The sequence below is a fragment of the Cynoglossus semilaevis genome, chromosome 4 (genome assembly GCF_000523025.1).
Source record: "Cynoglossus semilaevis isolate Cse_v1.0 chromosome 4, Cse_v1.0, whole genome shotgun sequence".
Classification (NCBI taxonomy): domain Eukaryota; kingdom Metazoa; phylum Chordata; class Actinopteri; order Pleuronectiformes; family Cynoglossidae; genus Cynoglossus; species Cynoglossus semilaevis.
The window spans coordinates 7640128-7668053 of NC_024310.1; the positions used below are offsets into that span (position 1 = coordinate 7640128).

The following is a 27926-nucleotide window of genomic DNA, read 5'->3' on the forward strand; positions in this document are numbered from 1 at the left end:
ATAGTCTTGTGTGTCAACTGCAAAAAAAAAAAAAGAAAGAAGAGTGTGGTGCGCGCGCATGTGTTGGTGTGCGTCCTCTGCTGGCTCTCGACGCTGCAGCACCGCCTGTGGTTCAGTGGCTCGTTGTGTTGACGTTTCTCTCCTTTCTCTGGTCACTGTGTTTTCTCTGGAGGTGGATGTTCTGGATAGGGGCTTCCCGTTTTTTCTACCTCCTTCAGCACAAATCGTCTGATATTCATACAATTAAACGGTATGTTCTTGTGGATCGTAGTGCCGCCGCTAAATCGGCACCGGCGACTTTTCCGTCACCGCAACGGTACTTTTAGCCAAACCGAATGAAAGAGCTAACGGGCGGACCGGTCCGAGGAGGAAGAGCCGGGGAGTGACTGTCTGAGACGCTGTACATGCGCCGTTTTATTTTTTCAGCCGCAGTTTGGCGTCCATTTATTTCCCGAGGCTCCAGGCATCACCCGGTGCTTCGAAATGTTTTCTCAGGGTCCAGTCGGTGCATATTTTGGGAAGGATTTTGACCCTCGTCACACAGAAATATTTTATCAATGAGCTTGCAGGAAACCACAAACTCCATTTTTTCTTCTTCAGTAGCCGTTTCCTCAGACGAAATTTTATATTTTTATTTTTATGTTTGTTTTTACCAGACGACAATGCAGTCTAAAGCAAAGCTTTAAGCACCGGGGTTGTTTTGTGACGGTTCTTCAACAGCCAGGCTTCACAGAAATGGTGCGGTAGCGTCTGGGGGAGATTGGGAAGAAAGTGAAAAGCTCGAGTGGGGAGTCTTAGACTGTTTATTTTTCTCACATGACTCTGGTTCGAGACCGTCGACACCTCACAGACATGGCTCGGCAGTAACCTTAACTGTTTTTCCTCCTATTTTTAAACGTATTCTTCTGCGCTGCCTTTTTTTAAAATCTGTGCTGCCTTTACGGACAATGACAATGGGAGCTGAATGAGACGACTGTTTTTGCTTTCTGATATTCGGAGGCCCGGTTGATTTGTTGGACATTTTATTCCACTGTGAAACCACCCACGCCCACAATTATTGTGTATTTGTTTCTCTCGTGGACGGCGAAGATCACTCAGGGACAAAAATGTCTTTACGCACGGCACTGCCTGGGAACGAGCGGAACCAGGATCATGTAAGTATCGAAACACTGCTCTACCTAGCTGCGGTGTTAGAACGGCAGCAGGTTTCAGATGTAAATACTAACGAAATGATGCTAGTGCCCAATTTTGTTTACTAATGCACACAATCTGAAATAAATCTACTGCATGCATAGAGCAGCTGCACCAGGCAAGGCCACACAGACGCTGTAATCTCTGTCCGATCATATGTAAAGGGTTGCAATTGGACACAGACACAGGGTGTTCTCCAGGGAGGAGATGGGGGAGGTCTAGGTGCAGCCTAGGTGTCTGCTGTATTGATTGCATGAAAAGACATCCAAACTAGAAATTCTTAATGCAGTTAAAAAAAAAAATCTCTATCATACTTCCACCTCATGTGCTCTCTAGTACGCATCCCCCTCCTCCCCCTGCCCCTCCTCACCTTCACCTGATCAATAATTGATGCATCTAAAATAAGTCCACCCAACCCTTCCAACACCCAGGCTGCCCTGAACCCATCCCTTCATCTTGCTGCATCACTCTACCTCCAGCTCTCATTTTCCACCTTGTTTGACCTGTGCAGCATCCTCATGAATAAAACCTTGTCATGTGGTCCAGTGCTGTTAAATCTGCTGTGTCAGTCTGGTCTGGTTCGTCTGACTTGGTTCTCTGGTTGTTGCATCTGCATCTCTGTTTTAGAAGAATGGGATTTTAGGTTGACTGGGGGTTTTTTAAATTGCTTTTCCAAAATATAGAGTTATATTAATAGACAGCAGTAGTCTAGCTTATCTCAAGAAGTCCCCACATTTGTCTCAAGGACACTTACAGTAGCACACACGAACCCAACAGAGTCCTTTAAGATCTAACAAAGGGCCACTTCCTTTTGCAGCAGCTGACAAAATAAAAAAATACATCCGTCCTCTTGTTAAGGGCTATTTGAAGGGTATGTTGTCACTGCACCAATTCTTATGTGCCTGCTGCATAGATATTGGTCAATGGATAGCTTAAAAGCACTAGTGACAGTGGTTACAGTTTTCAGATTTCATGCAGGTTTTTTGACCTTTCTCACGCTGACGTGTTTGTATGTCCTGTCCTGGGAGGATTACATACAGTTCAGTCAAAGACACTTTTTTCTGGCCTTGTCTCCTGGCAGTAGCTGAAGTTAGGAATGGCAGCCATCGAACAAATCCACAAAAAAATGTTGTTTCAATGACGAGTTGCTCAAGGACATTATCCACATTCTGAGCTCTGGTTGAACCTTTGAGAGAGAGAGATGGTGCCAGTGCCAGCCCTCCTTACCAACCTGCTGTGTATGTTTGTATTTGTTTCCTGTGACTGTGTCCAGACTGTGGATTCTAACAGTCAGGCGTTTATTGCCAAGGTTAAAAAAAAACTGGCCATAAACAGGAAAAACTTTTTGAGGTGGCAGGTTCAATGAGGTGTTTGATATGGTTTCTAAACAGTTTATGTCTGGCCACACCCAAATTTGGGGTTGACAATGATGCTGCGTTTTACGAAGGGCCACTTGGAACAAAAAGCTGAGTCACAGCAGCCAGACACAGCAGCAGATACTTTTTCTTTCAAATGTCCCATATTCACTTTTATATTTTTCTCATTTTACTCACATTACATCTGTGACTATTAATTCCAGGGTTAAAAAAAGAGGCGTCCAAAACGAGGCAGAGCAGCTCACTAATGACAGGGCCTCTGAGGTGCTTGTTAAGTCCTTAAGCAGGATGACTGAAATTATGCTGTAAGTCAGCAGTCATGTTAACACATGTAGGAAACAGAATTTCTTCTGTTCACCTTGTTTTTGTAGTTGACTGACATACTAGATCCAGCCTTTATATTGACCTCCTTTTCACCATGGTTACTGCAAAACAGCATAACATCGCTCTCCTTTTATTGATGGGCCTTGAGGAAATGGTCTCTGGTTGTGTATGGGGTCTAAGGTCAAGCTGTGTTGATAGCGCAGTTATGTCAGTAAGTCTGATGCAGTCGGAGGCTGTAATATTTTGAATAGATAAATAAATCTCAATATTGAACCCTATTAACAAAAAAGCTCTCTTGCTTTGTCAGGTTTATGCTAATTCACTTCTGCTCTTAGTGTATTTGTCAATTATGTCTGATCTGTTCTCTTTTCTGTCAGGTTAACTTGTACAAGGTTAAAAGGTAAATAGTGTCTTTGATCATATTTCTGACTGCACTTAGACTCTGTATGTGTGTTTTTGAATAAAGTAAGCAATTGGGGAAGTGCTTATTTATATGTTCTTATCGATACAGTTTTTATCTAACGATTTTTTTAAAACTGCTTAACTCTACGTTTCTTATGCATTTTATTATCGCTTTAGTATGTCCAGGGTGTGCTTCTTTTTACTTCATTTTTTTTGTTACTGTCACTGCATGTCATGCTGCTGCTACATTGTAATTTCCCAGCGTGGCATCAGTAAACACTGTCTGTCTAATCATCATCATGTATTATTAGTATAAATAGAAATTGTGGACATTTGTATTTGTTTTATTTGTTTTAGCAAGCAGTTGAACAGGTTTATTAAGGAGTTGCTGATTTAGTTTATAAATATATTGTGTATAGTCTATAAAGAGATTGTAATTTCCACATTTTACCAATAGCCTTGCTGATATGACTGGTAACAGGAATGAGGCAGAATCTGTGGTTGGCATGTTGGCAACCCTTCTCACTGCTTTTCTCTATATGGCATTCTAGCCTTGTTCAGTATATTAACTGCTGCAATAGATATAGATGTGGTAACATTCTCTTACAAGCTGCAATGCTATGATACTTCTGCCAACTCAAGATCAAATCTGATGAAACATTGACACACATACATGATTGACCGTCAACAACATTGTCTGGTTGTGTTGTCCCTATATTAAGGAATGTGAAGTAAAATTTCTTTCTTTCTTTGAATTTGTTTTTATAGACTGGTCTAAGTTGGACAAACACAAGAATTCAGCATAATGATGTTGTCGTGTACATACAGTCTTGCATCAACAAACACTGAGCTTTCCAACCTCCATTACACCTTGTAGATTTGTTTTAGTTGATTTATGCTGCACGTACACAAACAGCTTCATAGAACCTGCTAGACCTGCATTGGTGTGTGTATGAATGAGGATTTAAAGAAACCATCTTGGAGAAGTTACTGACAAACTAAGTTTTATGGCAGCTAGCAGTGTTGACCCAACTCTAATTTCAAACAACAAATGTCCTCACCAGTATAAAAACATGATTATTCCTATTATTTTGTTTTACTATGGGAATGGACACGCTCTTTCCTAAGGGCAAATCAACAGGGATTTATCTGTGCATGAGAGAGCGAGAGGAAAATCACACAGTAGATGTGGGCGGGTACATGTGTGTACATGTACACTTAATAAAAAGAATAAATGTTCCTTGTCCTGACATGTTGCTCCAAGCTGATCAACCTTCCGTGTCCGTGGACTGGGTTCATTTGGCCTCTTAACACTTTGGAGTCACTTTCAAACATCTCCCACGTTTTTAATGTGCAGCTCTACTGGGGCCTACTGAACCATGTGTAACCAGTATAAAATTAGGATTCATATTAAACACCCTGTAACTTGACACAATGCTTTACTGACTGTTTGGTTTGGTACACTTAAGCAGCTCCAAGCAATGGTTTTTGTGTTACTCAGGAGACGGCTGGTCGAATCACACTCTAGAAAATTAAATAGAAAGGCGCCACAGCTCGGCGGGTTACAGAGTGACATGCAGTGTGTAGGTGTGAGCCCAACCCAAACCACAGCAGAAAACTAGAAAAAACTAGAACTAGAAAAATGTTATTTTAATTAGATACCTTTGTCAGTTGGTAGTGCTAAAATCTGTGTTAGTTTAATTATTTTCTATTTATTTTTATTTATAAAATATGTAAAGAGTGAATTATTAAAATAAATGTGAACCATCAGGCACGTAAAATTAAATTAAAGCATTTAAAATGAACAGGAATTATAATATTTTTAATTAAATGCAAACAAAAAATGAAATTAGAACGTATAAATATTAAAGATAAGCATTATTAATTATTTCCTGATTTAGCCAAAGTCAACAGAGATGGTCGATGTTCATATAGGATCAGTGCATCCCTAGTATGTTGTTCTCGGTACTCATTGTGACCTTTTTTCAGGGCTGATCATATAACGGTCTTATTGTGATGCATTGGAATCTGATTTTAGAAATGGAATTATCCGTGTTTGTTAAAAGGACTAAAAGAAAGTTTGCAGTGCGGTAGATGAAGAAAGTCACACCTCACTCTGTGTTCTGACAAGACACTGGGTGTTGCAGCCTCACAACAAGCATCCAGAACAAGACACTCACTTTTGTTAAGTCAGCTGCACATGAAATGAAACGTGTCTGTTCTGTCCTAACAAAGACAAATCGCTGATTAGAACCATAATTAAAGTTTATCAGCACCCTCCATCCTTCCCTTGTTCACCAGAAATCACTGTAATCTAGGATCTTTGCCTGAACTGTACTTTAACATGAATGTGTCAAATAGATTTAATTGACAGTAATACTGGCTATTCATGCCCAGAGGAAACTTTTCAGTCAGAGCAGTAGCTGAACAGGTGGCATTTGGTAGAGATCAGGCTACATTGTGAAGAATGAGTGTTGACTGAGCCTGTGTTAACTGCTGAACTCTCTCTCACACACACACATATACATATACGTACACACACATTCCTGCAGATTACCATTTTATCTCAGACACACACAGTTACAAAAGCCAACCAGCAGGCAAACATGAAAGACAGTGGGATGCTCACAGTCTGGTGGCACAGTCGGCTCGTTGTGTTCATTGTGTAACAAAGCTCTTCTGCTGTGGTGCTCTCCGGTGTCTTCTTACTCTACCTGTATTTTCTCATGCCTGAGCTGCTGCAGCCAATCTTTGCTGGACGTTTGCATCTGTAGTCATTGGGCGCTCACTTTTTTTTTTAAAATGTCCTACACCTTGTTCTTACATTTTTAAATTGAAATGACACAGTGGTCAGAAAAAAGGTTGTGAGTTATGGAAGTTATGCAGAAGGAAAAAGTTAGAAGTTCGTTATGTAAATTACCTTTTGAAGGTTTTAGTTGACTTTGTGTTACCAAAGTTATGCAACATAATTGAAGTTGAGTATCTTTTTTTAATGCATTAAAGGTGAGGATCAGAACAAATGTTCACACTGTTGTCTTAAGGCAATAGGTTTATGTTCGATTCAACAACAAATAAGGAAAAAATGACATTTGTTTAGTGATATGCTGGTGGTGTTGTTTAGTGGTTGTTGTTGATCCAAACATGACAAGGCTATCCTACATAGCCTGCTAGCCTCCATGTGACCAAATACCAGACACCCACAGACAGGGTAATCACAGTTCCCTGCCATCTTACTCTCATGAGGGTGAGGTAATAAAATGAACCCATTCTCATTCTGCTCTGAAAATCACAGCTGAACGCTGAATGATTTGACATGTAATGTGACAGGTCTCCTGAGATGAACAGACCGCAGCATCTCTCTTTCCTTTTTTAGTGTGCATGTGTATCATATAAGGAATCAAGTCACACTTCACATCCTGAAGTTTGACCATTCAACTATTTGAAACTGTGGCCTTGACCAAATAACTGCTCTCTGGTCTGGGCCCCTCTGTCGCGTTGAACTGGGTTTCTATTGACTTTTGTTCCTAAATGCAGCACATAATATAATAAAAGCAGTAAGGCAAATTTCAGATGTACATGTTCAAATAAATTATAAATAGTTTCCATAAAAATATCATGTTAAGTTAGCTAAGCATGTAACGATTACAACAATGAATCATTACTGATTTTGGGTCAATTCAACAATTGGACAGTGAATCACTGAAACTGGCTATTAGTGTTTCATATAACAGAGCCTTGTGTATTTTGGAGTCATTTTGGCTCAGCAGAAAGATAGTTGCTTCCCCTTTCCAGATGTAAGACAGTGCAAAGGAAATGTTAAGGAAAAAGTGGTTCAAATATTACTTCCAACAGTGTTTGCTGCAGTGTTTCATTTGGCACATGACAGATTACGTTAAAAATCCGGTCTCGAATAACACTGCTATTCATGCCCAGAGGAAATGCTATAAAATAATAAATGTGAGCCTCTGTGGTCTGGTCCGACTTGAGCCCCAACCAAGGATTAGTGCAAGAACAATCAGTCTGTTACAAATCTTAATTAATGTTTGTTTTTTTTATATGCCTGGCTTTATAGATATGACATTTAATTAAATGTCTTTGACAAATTTGATCTGAATTTATCTGCAAGTTTAAGCAGCACACCTTGACATCTGTTTGTTGTCACTGAAAAAAAGTTGTATTTTTTCCCAAAAAGTAATAATGGAGACAATACAAAATTGACAAAAATATTATGACATAGTCCTAATAAGTGCAAAACAGCAAAAGTGCAACCCAGTAGGCAATGCCGGCTCAAGAGAACATCTCCTATCCACTGTTAATGCACCTCTGATCTGAAGTGTGGCCAAATATAACAATAAATCATCTACAAATGTTATGTTATTATTGTGATCCAACTTGAGGACACATTCCAAATAAATCAGGCCAAAGACTGGAGTTACTCCAAAATCAGAACTAGTGTTTCACAACCTTTTTAAACCACAGCATTTTTCAATAAAACAATCCCACAGCGCACCACCAAACAGAAATGTCATGCAAAGTGTGTGTAATAAAATATAATAATTTTGATTGCATTGATGCATTGAATTTGATTGATTTAATTTCAGTGTACTTACAAGTCATCTAATCAGAGTTAACACTGGTTCTGTTGAGTTAAACACAACTGTGTTCTTCTTGGATCAACAGAAACATTATTTGCAGTAAATGAGTAATAGTTTCCAGAACAACAAAGTGAACTTGGATAATTTCCCACAATACACCTGATGATCTCTTTAGGTACAATGATGTGCTCTGGCACAGGGGTTGAGAATCACATCTGCATCTAGACAATGCAATTGAGCTGACTAGCATTCATACCTTGATTGCGTAGTTTAGTACTGAACCTTGTATGAAAAGAACTCAATATGATCAGTACCATGAACAGTCTGCCTGTCTTGGTCTGTGACATGTTTTTCCTGAAAGCTCCCTCTTCCTCGAGGGAGCTGCCAGGAAATGCTTGCTGAGCATTGCAGAGTTGCATGTGACACAGCTGCTGTCATCTTGTTGACATTTCTGTCGGCTGGACAGGAAATGATGCGGGTTAACTTTATGCAAGTTCCTGCTGCTCTTGCCACACGCTATATGATAGATGAGTGCCCCGTGAGGGCCTAATTGAAGTTATAGCTTCAGTGTGGTTTCATGCACTACACACACGCTGTCAAGTGAATTTAACATATAGGACTCTTTGTAATTTTATGGGTGAGGTTCCTTACAAGGCAATAAATCTGTATTAAATCTAGGATACTGTGGTTTCACAAACAGACCAGTAGTGTGTCCATTCAGAATTAACCCAGGAGAATTTTATGATTTTGTTGAATCTGACACTAATCTACTCGCCTACTTAGTGGGCTTGTCAAGTATAAAGTAACCAGATGCTGCTGTTGGAGGAATTCGTTTTCCAAATGGTCACGTATATGTGTTGTATAGGGATGTTGTAGCAGTGACATGTCTGCCGGTGTGCGTGATGTGGTAAAACAGTCTAAGGCCACAAGCTGGAGAACCATTCAGCCGCCAGAGAGGAAAGGGGAACTGAGCTGATACTGTGGGTCAGTGTGTGTCTGTTAGCAGAAGTCTGAAAGGCTTTAGGTTGCACCATCGCTTTGCTGGGGACCATCGTCATACATCCTGTCCAATCCTGCAGCAGACAGACGCCTCCCTCAGGGTGTGGGCCTTTGTTTGGAAACACGTTTGTTCGTCACTCAATGACTGTTGACGTAGCAGTTGTCTGTTCGGTGCCCTTGTCCTGTACCACTCCTGTGGCCTGGTTTTACAAAACATTCACAGATGGATGAAAACTAAGAAGGAGAGGATCACATGATGTTTGTTAGTTTGTAACTACAAATTAGGTTTGCAATTGTTACCACAGTTTTAAGGAAAATAAACTTTATAATAGCAGAAAAAGTGGATAATAAATTTGAAAGGTCAAACGTAGGTGATAAGGACTGTTAGAACTGAAAACCTGAATTTTATTTGTTAGGAGGATGTACGAAGAAAATTGTAATCAAATGAATTCAGAACAGTTGTTTTCAATGTAGAGCATCTAAAGATTCCAAAGTGATTACATTCATCTCTTTGTGTGCGTTTCTTATTCAGCTGTACACCTACGCAGATGAGTGCTGATGGAAAATAATTGCTGTACTGTTCAAAAGCTAGTGGAATGCCAGACATGTAAACATGCATGTCACCACAGTCCCACTGCGTGTTTTAGCTGACAGGAAGGAGGATGGAAACATTACAAATGACGTCACTTAATGAGTATTTAATAGTTGACAGATATAGATGATACCGTAATTACATATGAGTATTTGGTAGCTGTGAGATATAAATGATACTATCATTTCATACTGTGGTCAACTTTACTTTTCCTGACATGGTTCTGAGATGAAACCACATGTGCCATCTACCAGTCAAATATTAACTTTAGCAAAAGCTATTTTTGAAGAAGAAATGTATCATGTTGAAGAAAAATAATCATTCCCATTTGTTAATTGTATTCTTTGTTTTTTAATTGTACTCATACATCACCAGACATAAATGAATCAACTGTTTTTATGACTATAGTTGTTCCCTTGGTTTTATTGAATTTGCATCACATATAATCAGGCAGAATATAAAAAAAAAATCAAATTATATATTAGCAAGGAATGAGAACATCACATGCAGTAATATGCAATGTTACGTGCCAAGCTTGGTTCCTCCCAGAGTCTCCACTACCCAGATACGAGAAGTTGAGAAGTGTATCAGTAAAGACATTGAGATTAGATTTGCTCGGACAAGGTGCAGCTTGTTTCCTAAATGTGCAAATTACACTATATTATCTCACACCCTATTCCCGCTGCTACACACGCAAACGCACGCACAACCAACCACCCACTGTTTCTTTATCTATCTCGGATAAGAAATGTTATCCTCTATACTTGAATATTCAGAGGGGTTTTCTCACCCCCACCCCCCATTTTCCCACCCAAATGCCTCAGCCTCCCCCAATATTCCACCAGAGATCCTTGCACTTTGGAAAACACTGCATGATAATCAGAAGAAGTGGGGGAATCGATGGACTGCACTCCTTGGAAAGAATATGGTGGGATTATAAGGTAGTGATGGTGGTGTATAGGGGTGGGTAGGGGGTCATGAAGAAAGACTGCAAGAAGCTTAAATTGATGTGAGGCCACTGAAAATAAAGATAGAGGATCAAAACAAAAGAGAAGGGGTGGAGAGGAGAGTAGGGAGAAGGGAGGCAAATTGATTTGTCTGGGGGATGGTGGATGAGTCAGGAAAGAAAGAAAAATTATGCGTGGTAGAGACAATGTGAAAGAGTAAAAATTACATGGGGTAAAAACTGGCAACAAAAAAACTCACAAAAAGTGTATGTAATGAAATATAATATACTTATAGTTTAAATGACCTAATTGACTAAAATCTTGACCTGTTTAGTTGAAGACAATGCTGATATACTGACAGGAATTAAAGAAAAACACTCACAAAGATCTTCAGCAGCTCTGATTATCTTTTTAGTTTTCATAGCCATCTGCTGCCACCTAGCAGAAGAGTATTTAATTGTTCTGCCTTTCATGCTTTGACGAGCAAAGAAAAATTATATGCAATAAATAAATAATAGTTTTCAGCTTCAATTAAGTGAAACTGTATAATTTTCCACGACACACCTAATGATCTCTCACGGCACAGTGGTTGAGAATCACTGACATAAGGAATGTAACTATAGCACCTTTCAGCATGTGAAATCCTTGATGCTAGTTCCTCCTTTACAGTCTTAACAACAATTAACTGCATTGTAAAATTTTATATTTATAAGCTAATGCGATCAATCAAAACTGTTGCGTATTTAAAAATGTGAAAAAAATATTTGTTTCTACATTTTGCACTTTATTTTGCACTCATTCGTGTTTGAAAGTTTCTGTATCATAAAGCAGGTCACTACAGTAACCAGTGCTATTGGACCAAGGTTGTGAGGACGTCATAAATAACGAGGGTTGATTCGTAGCTTAGGTCGCTCCAGAATCAGAAGTTCTGTCGGCAGCAAATCACGTGTCTATCACTAGTGGCCTAATGGCCACACATGAATGTGAGGAATGCAGACTGAGGGGTTAGATGATAATACTCAGTGGCCTGGTTACTCATGTTTTTCACCTCTGGGTATGTGATGCCAGACATCATTGATTTGACTATAGGACCACCAGTGTCATATAGAGTGCAGAAAGTGACACATTTGCCATTTAAAGAAAAATCTTTAATCTGATAAATTAAAAAAAACATTTTGGTTATTCATGCTTTATCTCTCTCCACAGCACACCTCTCTGTCGGCCAGCCGCTCAGAGAAGGGTACCGGCTGGTCCAGCCGATCACTTGGTGCCAGATGTCGTAACTCCATTGCCTTGTGTTCAGATGAGCAGCCACACATTGGAAACTATCGGCTTCTCAGAACTATCGGCAAGGGTAACTTTGCCAAGGTGAAACTGGCAAGGCACATATTGACTGGCATAGAGGTGAGTAAACGTAACGGAAACATTTAATGGCAGAACTGAAACAGTGATTGTGGGGAAAAAGAAATGAATGATGATGATGATTGCTATTTGTGGATTTTAGACGTCTGTAAGACGACGCTAACAGCCCAGTCTTACTTGGTTTCAGAGAGACAGTTTGGTTATTATCTCCTATTTTAATACTCTGTAATCTTTACTCTACTAAGACCGTGACCTACATAAGCCAGGTTAATAACTTCATCAGTCACAGTACAAAAATGTATGATTCTCATTCTGGTTTAATCAAATGGGACCTGAACATTGTTCCCAAATGTACACTGTTCATCTCTCCTCTGTTCTAATAATGCTTTGTGTTTTGTTGTTTCACTTTACTAAAACAGTCCAAATTCAGGAAGATTTTGGAGATACTTATTCACTTTAATTGCAGAAATAATGGCAAATAAATACAAAATTACCCCCAAAAGTAACCCTTTGTAATTCAATATTACCTTAACAAATGAGAAAAGGGATGATTTCTGTGCATTTGTATTATTTATTCTGTTTTATTCTGTCTCATCAGGTTGCCATCAAGATAATTGATAAAACGCAACTTAATCCAACCAGTTTACAGAAGGTAGGTGTTTCTGTGTTTGTTATTTAGAGGTTCTGTTTACTTTTGTGAATGAAGTACTATTTACAAAAGACCAACCCTGTTAGTGTCCTTTAAAAAAAAAGTAACACGGCTTTTGTGCTCTGAGTTATTTAGCACACTATTATCTTCAAATGCTATTTTGGCTCAGATCACTTTCTGGTGCTACAGTCTGAACTTTGACCTTATGTTGGCTGTTCTGGACACAGTCACTGTAAGTGGGCTAAAAGAAAGTGTAATATGCATCACTGACAAGATATTATTGTTTGTGGAGCATAATCTTATAAAGTTTACATTGGTAAATGTGCAATTCCTGTTATTATGATGACGTGATGCATCATGTTTTCAAAGAAGTATCCCATTCTCCCAAGTGGCAAGATTCAAGGAAATGGTTTTGAGAGTAACATTGATTGATGGTATTGAGCTCATAATCAGGAGCCTCGATGACTTTCACAAATACTTTAGAACATTGTTTTTAGATTTTAAATCCTACAACTTCACCAGTGGTGATTATTGAGGTCCAGGAAGTATTTAAATCACATCTGTTTGTGTGTATGACATTTAAACCATCTGGCACCTGCAGAATTATTAGCACACACTTAAATCTTCTTTTCACGAAAGCAGATACAAACAGTGACAGAATGGGTTTGTTGCCAACAGACTGTGTATCTGTTTACAGGCTGAATCGATTAAAGTAGATAGTTTTATATTCCAGAACACACCTGGATATAACTTCTCACATTTTATAAAGGACATCCATTCAGTCACTGAACCCAGTCTGAAATTTATACCTACTTTACTGCAAACATTGTTTCGGTGCTGTTATCGTTGCAAGATAAACTATTGACACTGTTTAACAAAGGTGAAACTGTGTGTTAGTCATTGTGCTCTTTGTGGGAAACTGAGCTCTGCCTTTACCGAGTATAATCTGTAAGGTTCACTGGAAATCATGTCTGAATACGATATCTAAAGCTTTGCTGCCATAAAGTGTGTCTCTTTTTAACTTCACCCTAAATAATTTAAAATCATTTTCACGTACGATACATGTCGTTTGGCTGGTTACCTTAGTTTTGAACTGAGTGAAAATGATAGAATTTGCGTTTTGTTAAAGGTAAATTACTGAACTCAAGCTTTCCTGGATGCCAGTGTAATTACTTTATTACTACAGACAAAAAAAAAAACACTTGATTGCACATGCGTCTATCATAAAGGTTACTATCATAAATGGGTTTCACTCAGTCCCTTCAGTAGAGCATGTTTGCCACAAATTGTCTGTCTCTAACAGTGACATACAGAACCATCTGAGGTTTTTGTTGTGTCCCCTTTGATGTGTGTTCTAAGATAATCTGCCCGACGACACAGTTCCCTACAAGCATTATTCTGCGAGCAGAAGAATTTTGTATCTATCCATTCAAAAAGAAAAGCGTACATGTCGGTGTGAAGGACAGAGCTTAGGCCGCCGTATAATCCTATGAACTGTGTTTATCTCCCCCCTCACACGGGCCCCTGCACCCAGGAGCTGAATTCCAGACAAGCGAACAAAAGGGGTGGCTGAGTTGGTGTGGGTATCTGATGGGGGTCTTGCCCCATGGAGGGAGACAAGATAGAAGGAATAAAAGAGAGCTGCAGTGTGTTTCAGTGTGACAATACTCAAATAAATGGTAACAGGCGGATAAAGTCTTTTGAACGTATGTGTAATGCTATTATCCGCATTGCCTTTGTCCCCGTGAGTGTCTGTGGATAATCATACTATTCTATGCATTGTTGTGGTTCTGCCCAAAAGTAAAAGGAATAATAGAGTAATAAAGGGACAAGAGGGTAAAAAGGTTAGAGCAGAAGCTTTTCCCACAATGCCCTGGCCTCGTCTGACTCTGCACTTCATGTACTGTTCCATTTTTATCCGGCACAATACGCACACAACACTTATTTAAACTGGCTGAGTCAGGCTTTTGGTGATCTGGGCCAAGCTGCCAGCAAAACCATGCTGCCCCTCATTAATGATTTAGCTCATCTCATTGACAGGCTCCAATTACAGCTGTACATTAAGGAGATGGAGGGGCTGGACGATGCGTCCATACAGTATCAGTTTTATTAAATAATGTAGGCAGTGTTCCTAGCAACAGGCAACAAAAGGAGAAACCTGGCTCAAAAAGTCTGTTTGAATGTTTCCCAGCGACAAGCAAAGCAGCACAGACAGAGCCCTGAGTAATGATGTTCATTAGAGTCTCACATTGACTCAGGTTCATTACTCCTTGCTTTTACTCTGCTGGAGACAAGCATTAGTGAGCAAAAAATAGTTCATACTGTATCATGAAGTCCCTCAGATCCTTCACTGGACATTTGAAATGTCTCACAGAAATAATTATTATTTCAGGGGAAAAACAAATATATTTTCAGGTATAGATCTGAAATTTTAATTGATTATAATTGATTTTATTTAATTATTATTATTATTATTCAAAGCAGGTACATGAGTACACAGCTGTGTGTTACTGTAGGGCAGTTGGCCAGTTAATGACAAAAACATCAGAAGGCAAAAAAGAGTTTGTTTGTTTGTAGGACTTCCTCTGGATTTGCTGGAAAGGGAAAAAAAAGTTACCTAAACCGCAGTGGGTATGTACTGAAGGCAGTGTAATTGACAGAGTACAGGGTCATAAACAGAGGGTGTTCACATGACATGAGAGCAGAGAGAGGCCTGTGTGTTCATTCATCCTCTCATTCTATTCTATTCTATTCTATTCTAAATCCTCTCATTCTATTCTTCTTTGTTTTTCCCTCTTTCGTTTCTTTTTCTCCCAGAATGTCTCTGATCTTGTGATTCGCTGCAGCTGATAATTGTGCTTCATGTTGTCTAAAACACTGCTGTGTAGATGTAAGAGTTAGGAACTTGACTATGGGAATTTAGCTATCTGTTATCATTCCCTCATTTCTCTTTTTTTTTCTTCTTGCTGCTCTTTCTACGTCTGTGTGAGCAGACTTATGTGAGAAGGAGGATAGGGTCTGGATAAACAGGTCAAGGGTCAATAGCCTGGCAGACCAGACACATGAATCAAACCACCCTAGCACTTCTGTCAGTGTGGAAGAAAAGATGGAGACTGTCTGTATAAGATTTCTTTGTAAGAGCTTTTTTGTAGCAGTTGATAAGTCATTTCTTTTTCACAAACGTAGGCCTTCCTACAAATTCTCTTGAGTTGAATAATGCTGCGTAGAAGATGTTGGGCATTTTCCAAATTAAGTGTTTAAAAGAGGAAATGAAAATAGAACTAATGCAGGAAATACATTATTAGGAATGAAGATCACATATGCAGCAGGTCTCCTTCCTTCTTCCTCACTGACTGCCCTGTGATTGACTGCCTTGACCTCTAACCCCCCCACCCTTCAAATTCCTGGGTTGCAGAAAATCCAAGCCTTGTGATGACTACCTGGATTGGTACGATAATTGTAGTGCCAGACCATTGACGTCGTTTTTAGGAATTGAAAGTCATTTAGGAGAAGAAAAGGAAACATTTTTTTGTTTGCTCAGAGGACAAATGTTCCATTTAGGTAAAGTAGGCAACATCATAACCACAGCTTTAAATCAAAATGAACAGAGGTCTTATTGGACTGTTAATCAATACCAGTGTGACTCAACAATTTCCTGGCCAGCTGCTGAGGTTTCTGAGTGTCTGTTTTCAGCCATTATTCTATCCGAGTATTTACTTGACAGCTTCCTGCTGTTGTTCCACCGAGTGAGCAGTGGGCACAGTTAGGATGTGCACAGTTACTGGGCCACATTTGCAGCTGATATACAACACTGTGATCAAGTCCAGAACAGAGCGAGCGCAAAGGAGAGAGAGGAGGTGAATGGAGGTTAAGAAAAGAGGGGGTAAGACGGGGGAGAGGCTTAGGTGATAATTTTTCTTAGAGCAAAGACGAACAGCTGATGCCTTATGCACTTAATTCAATTACACACACTCCCAGTGGGCCAGTGAGTGTTTGTTTATGATGATTACTTCCTGTTTAAAAAACATGTGCTAGAGGAAGCAGCACACAGTTGAGAAATGAACACAAAATTCTCAAGGTCTTGTTTTAAACATGTCTTTATTATAATTTGGTAATCCACGATTCAGTGTTCCTGTGTCAGGATTACCACCACTACTACTTGTTTCTGTGTACTGTGCTTCTGTGGGTGAACTACACATGTATTTGTTACTTGGGGTCCGTTGCATACATGGAATCTCTCTGTGATGATATCTGTGAAAACATGCACTGAGTCCGGCCCACATGGCCTCCGGCAACTCTATTATGTCATCGGGGAAGTGTTGTTACTAGACTGTGAGAAAAGCTGTTTCCTTACACACTTCAATAAGTAGTACTCAGAGAAAGTACTGACAAAACTGCCAAAGGTTTTTCTAAGGTGTTTCCAAATAGAGTTGTCTGCGATACAGATTTGAAGTCTCAGATTTGAGCACTGATCAAAATAAATATGATCTGCAGTAGATATGTGTACACCCGGGTATAAGTTATGGAAAGAGATATATTTTAGGTTTCAGGTTGTGCTTGTTTGACGACATCATTTAATGAGATACACTGACATTGCCAGCAATGGAGGAGTAGTTTAGCCATCTTGTATGCAACACAGTGTTTAATGTGCATCTCTTTTCATCGTAATAAGACAGGATTGATTTCATCTAGATTTTCAGAAAATGTAGGTGTTGCCTGTCAAATACCCTTTACTCCCAGGGTCACGTGGTTATTGCTGCATTGTTAACTTTAATTTTCAGTTTTTGTTACGACAACAAACTTGTATCCTAGCACCTAAAGAAGTGTTTTCTCAACAGTAAGATGTCAAGTTTCACATAATAAAGATTGAAAGTTGGTGAGAAGGTCGAAGGCACCTACTGATCATGTTGTGGATAATTATTATAAACATTCTCTTATGTGTTATGTGGTGGGTTAGGAGTCAGTCGGGGAAGGAGCTGAATTGCAACTTGCAAATTTGCAACTGTGGAGATTATCACAAGATGTGATATCTGCCACTTCTCTCTGTCAGGGTAATGATGGAGTCACTACAAGGGATCGGTAGCACAGCTTCTGATCACCTGATAATAACTCTAGGCTTCATAAACAACAGTCTAAGTGTAACGAGAGCACAAGTGCTTCCTGGTACAATTTTTGAGCAATAAAACCTGCCCAGTTGGACCTTTGGGCGATGAACAATCACTTTTTATCTGCGCTATAATTTCCAAGTCACCTCATGTGATGAGGCAGTAGAAAATACGTCAATGTACAGTGAGTCTCTCTCTCTGTTCCTCTCTTTCTTTCTCACTCACATACACACACCCACACTTACTAAAAAGTCATATGTCTTTTCCAAGGTCAGTATAGACAGAAAAGCTTAGTAAACACTTACCAGAAACCAGCTGAGGCTTTGATAGACACAGGTGTGCGTGACTGTATGTTGCCTCCTAAATCCTAATCTTTACTACATCAACATATGTTATTTCTAAAATCCCAAGTTGACCATTTTCTTGGTTCCTTGTTTCTTTTTGCTGCTACAGCCTTTTAAAATGGACATTACAATTAGACAGCCAGACACCAACAGAGCTGCAGGATGAGGCAGCAGTCTGCAGCTCAGTGATGAATGGGTGGGGAGGATGGGAGAGCACCCAGGGGAGGAGGCTCTCCAGTCAGCCGAGCACCAATGTGTCACTCCCTTGGGTGGGCTCACGGTGGCTAAATAGATGAGTGTGATGAAGAAGATGTATGTGCGTGTCCGTGTACGCAAGATGGATGAAGGGGGAACGTGTCCATTCACCAGATGTGTACTATGTGAATTAACTAAAAAACCTCTTTGTGACAAATGACCAGATGAAGGTGGAAGAAACTATAGAACAATAGAGAGCTGCTGTAGACCTGTACGTTGTGTTGTATAGTGTGTACATTATTTGTGATCCCTATCATAATTACAACACATCTGCTGTTAACACAGGCATTTCCCAAATTAGGATCAATAAAGTTTTTTTTTGTTTTTTGTTTTTGTAATCTTCACACAGAGATTTCTTCTGTCTTTAACTGTTGATGTTTATTGGCCTAAATCATCTCTGTGCAGTGCTGAAGAAACAGTGGTTTAGTATTACAGTAACAGAATTCCATGTTCAGTACAAAGTGGTCAGCAATGAATGTCTGTGGTTCGTAAGATTAAGTTAATGTCCAACATTTTAATTGTAAAATTCTTTTCAGTAAAATATAATACAAATTATTGAATTATCATTCGATCGGTTAAATGTAATTCAAGTGACTAGTTATTGGAAGGATAACTATGTAATTAGTACTTTTGATATTGTTTAATTATTTATTGAGTTATAACAGCTTATTTCTGTTTTGTTAGCTGTTTCGGGAGGTACGCATCATGAAGACCCTCAAGCATCCCAACATAGGTGAGCACCACACGTACACGTTACTGTTATACTGTGTGTCATTGTGTGTGTGTGTGTGTCTCAGCGCTAACGTCTCTTCTCTTGTGTGATACAGTTCGGCTGTTTGAGGTCTAACGTCTCTCCTCCTGTGTGATACAGTTCGGCTGTTTGAGGTGATTGAGACGGAGAAGACGCTCTATTTGATAATGGAGTATGCCAGTGGAGGTGAGACACTTTCACATGACTCTCATTATCATTGCACACAGTGACACGGTGAGAGTACTGCCCTCTTGACTTTAACTAAACTGATGAAGGCGTAGGAACCATTGAGTTCACTGACCTTGTGTTTCATCATCATTGTTTCCTGGTGTCTTTTTCTTTAATCGCTCTCTGATGATCTCACTGTATCACGTGACCCGTGCAGATGAACCTCAGCCTTTTAGGACAATCAGAGTCAAAGACAATAATGTTTCTTATTGAAGAGATGACGCCAACGTCAGTTTAAACAAATTTCCTTCTAATACTGTTATCCTCGCAGGTGAAGTGTTTGACTACCTCGTGGCTCATGGCAGAATGAAGGAAAAGGAGGCCAGAGCTAAGTTCAGACAGGTAAGAGACCAAAGCTGACCTCACCTGTCCATATGTTCATCTGTCTGTTTATCCCTTTACAGCTGCCCTATTTACCTAATTGTTTAAGACGGTTAAACAGTAAACTTTAAATAGTTGAGCTCGTCTGTAGGCAGCAACATATGTGGTTGTAAACAGGAGAGTCTCGGCTGATTACAGAATGTGTTCATAGGGGTTATATTACATTACATTAATAATTCAACATGTGAAGTGAAAGTATGACCAGTTACAAGCCCAGAGTTTTATTTATCAATTTGATTCACATTAGTGTATGATTACATTTTGGGATTTCATCATCAATTGTCTTTTTTCTTTTTTCTTTGTCTCAGATTGTGTCGGCAGTTTACTACTGTCATCAGAGGAACATTGTTCACAGAGACTTGAAGGTAATTTCACGTTGTACTTTCACGTTGCATCAGTACATGTCTGACTCTGCATCTCTTGAATGGCAGTTAATTTTACGCATACGGTACTTTGCCTTCCACGTGTTTCACTGTGTCTCCTGTGTTTCCTGCAGGCAGAGAATCTGCTTCTAGATGCAAACTCCAACATCAAAATAGCCGACTTTGGCTTCAGTAACGAGTTCACTGCAGGCAGTAAACTGGACACTTTCTGTGGTTCCCCTCCATATGCTGCTCCTGAGCTGTTTCAGGGTAAGAAGTATGACGGCCCAGAGGTGGACATCTGGAGCCTGGGTGTCATCCTGTACACGCTGGTCAGTGGCTCGTTGCCCTTTGATGGACAGAACCTAAAGGTGTGTGTGATATACCGGCTGTGTTGGTTTGATATACTGTAATATAGTGATCCAATGGTTGATTCTCTAATAATGTGTAATGTGTGTTGTGTTCAGGAGCTGCGAGAGCGTGTTTTGAGAGGAAAATACCGGGTTCCCTTCTACATGTCCACAGACTGTGAGGGAATCCTGCGCCGCTTCCTGGTTCTTAACCCTTCCAAGCGCTGCTCACTTGAAGTAAGAAGAACACATTTCACCCCAATAACTCAACAATTAGATTGTATCTAATTGCAGGAAAGGGCATAATAATAATTTAATATTCTTTGTCCATTTTATTTCCCAGCAAATAATGAAAGATAAGTGGATAAATGTCGGCTATGACAGTGATGAGCTGAAACCACACACAGAACCTGATGAAGACTTAAATGACTCAAGTCGCATTGGTGAGAAATACATGTTTTGCTCCTAAAAATGAAACATAATAGTGTTAAAAAGAAAAAAAAAGGTTTTTAACTCTTCATTGTGTTTTGTGTGTTTTGCTTCAGATGTTATGGTTGGGAGTAATAGTGTTAAAAAGAAAAAAAAATGTTTTTAACTCTTCATTGTGTTTGTTTTACTTCAGATGTTATGGTTGGGATGGGCTTTACCAGAGATGAGATCAGAGATTCTTTAGCCAGTAAAAAATACAATGAAGTCACTGCCACGTACCTGCTGCTGGGACGGAAGAGTGAGGTGAGTACCAAGAATATGTTAGAATATTTGTTAGAAATTGGTAACATTTAATAACTCACAATGTCTGTATGCAACACAGACAAATGGCACAGAGTCTCGGACCGGCAGCAGTCTAAGTCTAGCTCGTGTTCGGTCCAGCGCCATCACCAATGGAAGCAGCAAACACTCCACGTCCTCTTCCTCCTCTGGTGCACCGTCATCCACCTCTGGCCACAAGGCACAGCGCAGCGCTTCAACATACCACCGCCAGAGACGGCATTCTGACTTTTGTAAGACAAATGACATCAGTTCCATGACACCTTGTGAAGTTCTGAATGAACGGTCATGTTTTAATAATCTGTCAATAAAAACCTGTTCCCCCTCAGGTGGTCCAGCAGTTCCAGGCTCAGCGTACCCCAAACGAAGTCCTAGTGGTGTAGCTGAAGGGACGGGACTCAAAGAGGAGCGACTGTCAACACGCAAGACAAGCACTAATACAGTTGGGTCCCGTAACCTCCCAACTCCCTCTAGTCCAATGGTTAGCTCCGCCCACAACCCAAATAAGTCGGAGATACCTGACCGCCGCAAAGAAGTTAGTTCAACCACAGTAAGTGTTTTTTTTGGTCTATGATTCAGTGAATCCATCACAGTGTATGAAGTAGCATTTAAACATAAATCCTCCTAATCCCACTTTTGTCAGATTATAGTCCACTGAGGTTACAATAACCCAGAGAATATTTAACCTAGCCTGCAAACACTATTTATCAAATATTACACCTTTGTGAAAAATGTAAAATAAAAAAAGTAGTAAGATGAGGGTTGACATGAATCTCCTGGTAAATTAAGTTTTTGAGTTAAGACTCAAATCAGATTAAAGAGGGTTTTATTTTCTGAATGTTGTATTTATGACGGGTTTTTAATTCACCACAACGCAAGAACAAAATGAATGTCTTTTATAAATCTGTAGCTTTCTTCATTTGTTAGTGTTACATACTGCCTAAAGTTAATATTGGTGCTCCAGTTCTTCAAGATAGGTCTGTTGAAGGTTCTCAACACTATCATCACCAATCTCTCTCTTTTCAGAATAATCTCCCTCCAAGTGCCATGACTCGAAGAAACACCTATGTCTGTACAGACAGGTCTAGCACTGACAGACACACACTGCTGCAAAATGGCAAAGAAAACAGGTGAGAGGAGCCGTCGTCTGTCTTTGTCTCCTTTACATCTCTATGTACGTACGATGCTGAAACCCCCACACACAGCTGCCGAGGCCAGGTCCATCTTTCACACTGCTGTCAGGGGGTGAATTTTTATCAGGTGGTGGAGATTTGAGACCATTATTTTTCCTAAGCTGATTCCCTTCACATGTCGTGTGATTTATAGCATTTCTTGTACAATTCTTTTTTCGTGGTAACACATACGTTTTCAAAAGTCAGAACCTAGCCTAAACCTAAACATTCCGAACAATATTGCAAGGCACGTATAAACTACATATTGTATAATAAAAATAAAAGATGCATTTAATACAGACGAAAACCCAATATTAAAAATTGGGAGGAAAATCTCAGGAGTTTTTTATTTTTATAACAAATCTTGTCTCTTCCATCTGTCTCCTCTTCACTCTGTTATTTTACTGCTATATTCATCTAAGACTGTTCTTTTTCTACCAGTGAAATGTTCACTGGGTGTTTGTGATTGAGGGGTGAACTGCAGCAGGCAACTAATTCACACTGACATTAAATGATTTTTCCCGGTAGGGGCAGAGATTGAACTCAAATCATCAAATGGATCTCCCCCCCTCTTGAACCCTGTTTGTGGTTGTTATCTGGAGCGTTATGAAAAGTAGCCTCAGGCCACCAGCCAGAGTGTTAGAAGTGGAGCGTCTGCGTTTGTACTTAGCGGAATAACAAAAGTTGGTCTGATTAGGAGAGCACAAGTGGAAAAAAAAACACAGACCAAAGTGCACGATGTAAACTCACAGTAGGATGAGAGCATTTTTCACAGCTTTTACCTAATAATTGTAAGTTTTACCAGTGTTTCTGCTTCTGAGCTCAGCTGAGTGACAGCTTGGCCTTCAAAGCAACACCTATTCATTTAGATTCTCTGAGACAGTTTTAGTTGGACAGCAGCTGAACTTTGTTTTTGGCTGTCATCCTGGCCAGACTGTCTGTACTGTATATCTGAGTGCCATTTGTTCCTGACAGTTCTGCCCCAGAGGCACTGCTGCAAATTCACTGATTAAAAGTAAACGTGACATGTCCTTCACCTGCTACACTGAGTTTTCTCTGCCCGATCGCTGCGTCCATAGACATCTGATGAGACATGGCTTGTTTTTGTGATCAGTCTTGCCTAACGTGAAACTGTCTTCCCAACCTTTCCATCTAATACTTCACAGGTGCTTCTGTTTTATTCTAAATCAAAAATTGTTGATAAATGATAACCATTGGTTGAACTTAAACCTGCATATAATCCTACAAAATCTATGGTTGTGCTAATGTACCCATAGACTTAAAAGCAGTTGTCATTTTTAAACAATAAACTATTCACTTTATCTCTAACTGTATGGTTTATTTTTCCGTTATCCTCCATGTCTCCCTCCTTCCCTCTCCTCAGTACCGTATCCCACCGCCTTCCCCCCGCCTCACCCTCCAGCCACAGCATTGCCGGAGCCTCGGGGGTGTCTTCTTCGGCCTCCACACCCACCGCCCGTCTTTCTCGGGGCTCCACAGTGAGAAGCACTTTCCATGGTGGACAAATTAGGGACCGCAGACCTCCCTCTGTCGCTCCCCCAGCTTCTCCAACACCATCTCATGATGCCAGTCCGCTGTCCCATACCCGGACCCGGGCCACAAGCAACCTGCTGAGCAAAATCACCTCTAAGTTGACTCGAAGGTAAGAGGAGAAGCTGGGACAAAAGTAGACAAATATGAATGGACTCCTTAGTTGATCTGATTTTGTTACAACTCTTCATATTGGGGGGGAGGGTTAAAATAGAGAAACAGGAGGTTAAATAGATGAATTAAACTTATAGATTATCTGCAGTTTTCCACATCATTCTTTTTGAGTTATTGTAAAATTTGATACCGCAGGGTTGTCACTGGACGGTTCGGCTGGCCCATGTTCTAAATACCTGTACATAAGGATCATTAAGCTAACCGCACTGCCTTTCACCGTCTCTTCCTTAACAATTACTAACGTATCTGCCTTTCTTCTCTAATAATAAAGCTTAACAACTACCATCAGGCTCTGTCCTTCTGGATCTCAGACCTGGGTCTTACTTTGTCAAAGCAGTTTCTCTCTGTTTTTGTTCAAGTCAGCAGCCATACAATTCCTGTCCATTAAAACAACCGAGCATGTGGTGTTAGAAATCTGTACAAGCTGATGATCGATTCTTCTGAAGTAAATGTATGTAGATACACAAAGGCCTGGCTCCTCCATGTGGGTTTTTTTTTTTTTTTTTGCATAAAAAATTGTTTTTTACTTATTTTAAAGTTCAATCACTATCGTTAGGTTCAAGCATGACTTGCTTTTAATGGCAATGAGAAAAATCACTCCTTTTAATTTATGTCACACTCAAAATATATGCATTGATATTAAAAGACCAATCAAAGCCCAACTGAAAACTTACCCCTGACACCCTGCACCCTATTCTTCACTTTTTTTTTCTTTTTTTTTTTAGCAAAAAGTAGATTTTTAAACGTCCTACAAGCATTCCTGAGGGTACACTGATGATGGTGACGGCTGCTGACTGCGTACCTTGACCTGCAGCAGAAACTCTTCGCAGCTTTGACTCACACTCCTGTATCTGTTTGTGTAGCCTTGGAGACTGATCCCAATCCAATTGTATTTATTGTACAACCTAATTTTTCCGTGAAAGCTCCAGCTGTATAATTTGTGAAAAAAAAATAATAAAAACTTTCTTGACCCAGGTCTGTCGATCAGGGGATCTAAACTTTGTCTTTCACAGTCAGTTCTTCTTGGCTGCTTATCAATGCTTTACCTCTCTGTTTGTTTGTTTAGTTCTGTTTCTAACAAACTGATCTTTTTTTTCTGGCAGTCATGTGCTCCTCTCCTGTCTTTCTTTTTATCCAGAACAATAGAGCACAGATTTTTAATTTGTTCCTGTCGTTCTCTTCTACCTGTGCTTTTTCCTCATCTTTCACTTCTGTTGGATTCCCTTCTTACTCTCTCGTTGCTTTTCGTCATTGTCTCTGACTCTCTGCTGTTATTTTTCCACTCCTCTCATCCTTTCTTCATTTCCTTATCTTCTTCCTCTCTGCTCCGATAGGGTCACTCTTGACCCTACTAAACGTCAGAGCTCAAACAAGTCCATGTCGGGCTGCACCCTGCCACAGGGAACAAAAACAGTTAGTAAGTCTTCCTTTCCCATGTTTTCTGGCTGCTTCTGTCTGTCTATGTGTCTATGTCTGTCTGTCTGACTGTGTCTTTCTGTCTGTCTGACTGCTTGCCAGTGCACCAGCATTTCCTCCACTACTACTCTGCTCTGTATTCCTGCAATATTTATCTGAGGTTAAGCTTCTGTACAGGCAGAAACGTAGCCACTAAATATGACCTGCAGCTTCCTGGTTTTTGGTGAAACTGCTCAATCTGAAGAGATCTGGAATGAAACAAGTCGACATTTGAAAAAAGAAAAGTGTTTTGTTGTAGCTATTCTATTAACATGCTGATTTTCCCACCTCAAATAAATGAGCCAAAGAATGTCTATGAATATTACAATACACTGCAAATTGTTTATCAAGGCAACTGAAACACATTCTTTCTCTTCTGCACGAATGTCCCTCTAACAATTTGATGTTTTTTTGGCTGCTGCACATTAATCATACTTGAGTCTCCAGTACATTGTCAAGGTCCTGTTTTATTTCCAGTCAGACATCATAGTTATGAGTTTCTTCCTGTAAAGAGGCTTGATCTCAGTCAACGTACCTTTCATCAGCTGTCTGTCTGTGCTCGTCTGCGTCTCCTATATCTGCTCTTCATTCTTTCGTTCTCATTGGCCGTCGGGATCACGGCATTAGTATATACTTCTGTGCAGAGCATAACCAAGAGTGTTGGTCTTGGATTGTTGTCTCATTTTTATAGAATGTTCTCCATTTCACAAACACAGATGTGAATGAAAACTTCCTGCATTTTGAGAAAAATGTCGGCTCTTGAAACGGGTTTGGTCAGTAGTCACCAGGCCTGCAACCTCATGTATTAATAATTAGAGTTATATTTCCAATTTATTTTGTGACAATAGGTCTTTTGATTTACTGTTTATAAAAGCAGTGGTTGCCATCTGGTGGCAATCTGAGGTACTTAAATATTTCAAGGTTTTAAGGAGTTTGTGAGGCCAACAAATTCATTTGTCAATTTTTATTTTCTGAACTCTGTATTTACCCTAAAGTAATTACATGCTTTAATGAGAAAATATTTTAATTGGGAGATGAAATATTCTCTAGTTTGTTGACTACTTATTAGGTCATTAGCGTCTCAACCTAAATACGCTTCACTTACCGTCACAGGGAAGGAAACAAACCGAAAGATTTACCTTTTGAAAATGCTTATCCTTCCATCCCCAACAGTCCCATACTGCATTGGTGGAGGAGAGATACTCTGGAGTATGTGGATTTATTGCAGCCTGACTTTTCTAGTCTGAGACAAGTAATCATCACCACGTTTGCCCATGCTGTTAACAAATCAGTGGTGCTGCAGAAGGACCGTGGGATCTCAGGGGGCTGGAGATCCAAGACTGTGTGTGTCTCGGTCTGTGTGTGTCTCGGTCTGTGTGTGTGTGTACTGGGGGGTTGGGAATTGGCCGTTTTACTGATGTTTTTATACAAGCTAAAGAATGAAAGCATGTTATAAGAAACACAAACAGCATCAACACAGTTTGAATGAAAACGTACTTTTCAGCATTACTGTGACTTCACCTACTTTCATTAGGTTTATTACGTAGTTTCTCAGTGTTTTACACACACGTTACACCCCTTTTATTGTTCAATTTATTGTTGTTGTTAAAGCCTTTTAGAGTCCAAAAAATATATTTTGTTTCTACACATATTCTCCTGAAGACATTAGGGAATAAGAGATAAATCAGGACTCTTTAACATTCTTCAGGCCTCAAACTGTTGGGTTTGAGATGGAGCAGGAACCCCCTAATATACAAAGTGTAGTACATTGTAAATACACCTTGTTTTTTGCATTTCAATACTAAGTTTAAATAATAAAGCATTTCAAAATATTATATTTAAACTCATGTAAATGCAGTGAGATGTTTGATAGGACCACTGATGATATGTTGCAGTCATGAAAATGTGGATTTAAGTCACTGAAATTCAGTGTCTGTCTTCTCGGTGTGTAACTTCTGCCCCCTGACTTCACGTCTGATCCTGTGAACTGTCACATTCTCAGTGTAAATTAGCCTTTGTATTCTAAAATGAATAAGAGGACATGAATATGTAACTGTTCCCTCTTTGTTAAAAAAAACCAAAAACATTTATTTGAATGGATTAATTCACGTAAATGTTCATGGCCATAAAATGCTGCGTAAAGTTAGTCTTTAGCCTACGCTGACACTGTAAGAAGTCTGAGCCAAATATAAAAGAAGGTGCAGGTGTAATAAACACCTCAGTTGTCCTGTGTGAATGACTGATGTGTCACTGCAGCTTTTAATCAGGATTAGTTGTGTAAGCAGGATTTATGCTTCTCTTGGACCTTGCTGTACATGGGTAGGTGGAAGCAGATTTTAGTTTTATTTTCCTGTTTCTCAATGCCGTGACTTCTCCAACAGGTAATGTCCACTTCATATACAGTCAGAGACCCTCAGTCCAGTTGTTTATATAACGAACGGTTCATCCTTTTAATGGTGACGGGCGTCATGTGATCATATCATAAAACCTGTTGGAATGAGGTTCCAAACCGAACTTTATGTCCTGGAGAACGTTTGTTTTCTTCATACATTAGTGTTGACACAGAGAGTATCTGAGTGATTATCTGCCTGGA

At 39.7% G+C, this 27926-nt stretch overlaps 1 protein-coding gene across 4 annotated transcripts in view; it reads left to right on the forward strand.

Annotated features, from left to right (window-relative positions):
• Window positions 1–108: 108 nt before the first annotated feature.
• Window positions 109–27926, forward strand: part of mark4b (MAP/microtubule affinity-regulating kinase 4b) — a 33818-nt gene continuing 6000 nt past the window's right edge. The window contains exons 1-16 of one of the 4 annotated variants that reach the window (XM_025055180.1): window positions 109–1154; window positions 11633–11830; window positions 12387–12440; window positions 18826–18874; window positions 19013–19078; window positions 19392–19462; window positions 19810–19866; window positions 19998–20234; window positions 20331–20450; window positions 20557–20656; window positions 20836–20945; window positions 21025–21214; window positions 21311–21531; window positions 22008–22111; window positions 23538–23816; window positions 25213–25295. In XM_025055180.1, the coding sequence (XP_024910948.1) occupies window positions 1107–1154; window positions 11633–11830; window positions 12387–12440; window positions 18826–18874; window positions 19013–19078; window positions 19392–19462; window positions 19810–19866; window positions 19998–20234; window positions 20331–20450; window positions 20557–20656; window positions 20836–20945; window positions 21025–21214; window positions 21311–21531; window positions 22008–22111; window positions 23538–23816; window positions 25213–25295 (1987 nt within the window). In that variant the 5' untranslated portion in view covers window positions 109–1106. Of the gene's footprint in view, window positions 1155–11632; window positions 11831–12386; window positions 12441–18825; window positions 18875–19012; window positions 19079–19391; window positions 19463–19809; window positions 19867–19997; window positions 20235–20330; window positions 20451–20556; window positions 20657–20835; window positions 20946–21024; window positions 21215–21310; window positions 21532–22007; window positions 22112–23537; window positions 23817–24603; window positions 25191–25212; window positions 25296–27926 lie in introns of those variants that run through there. The other 3 variants (XM_008308871.3, XM_008308870.3, XM_025055179.1) reach the window with 3 other exon arrangements.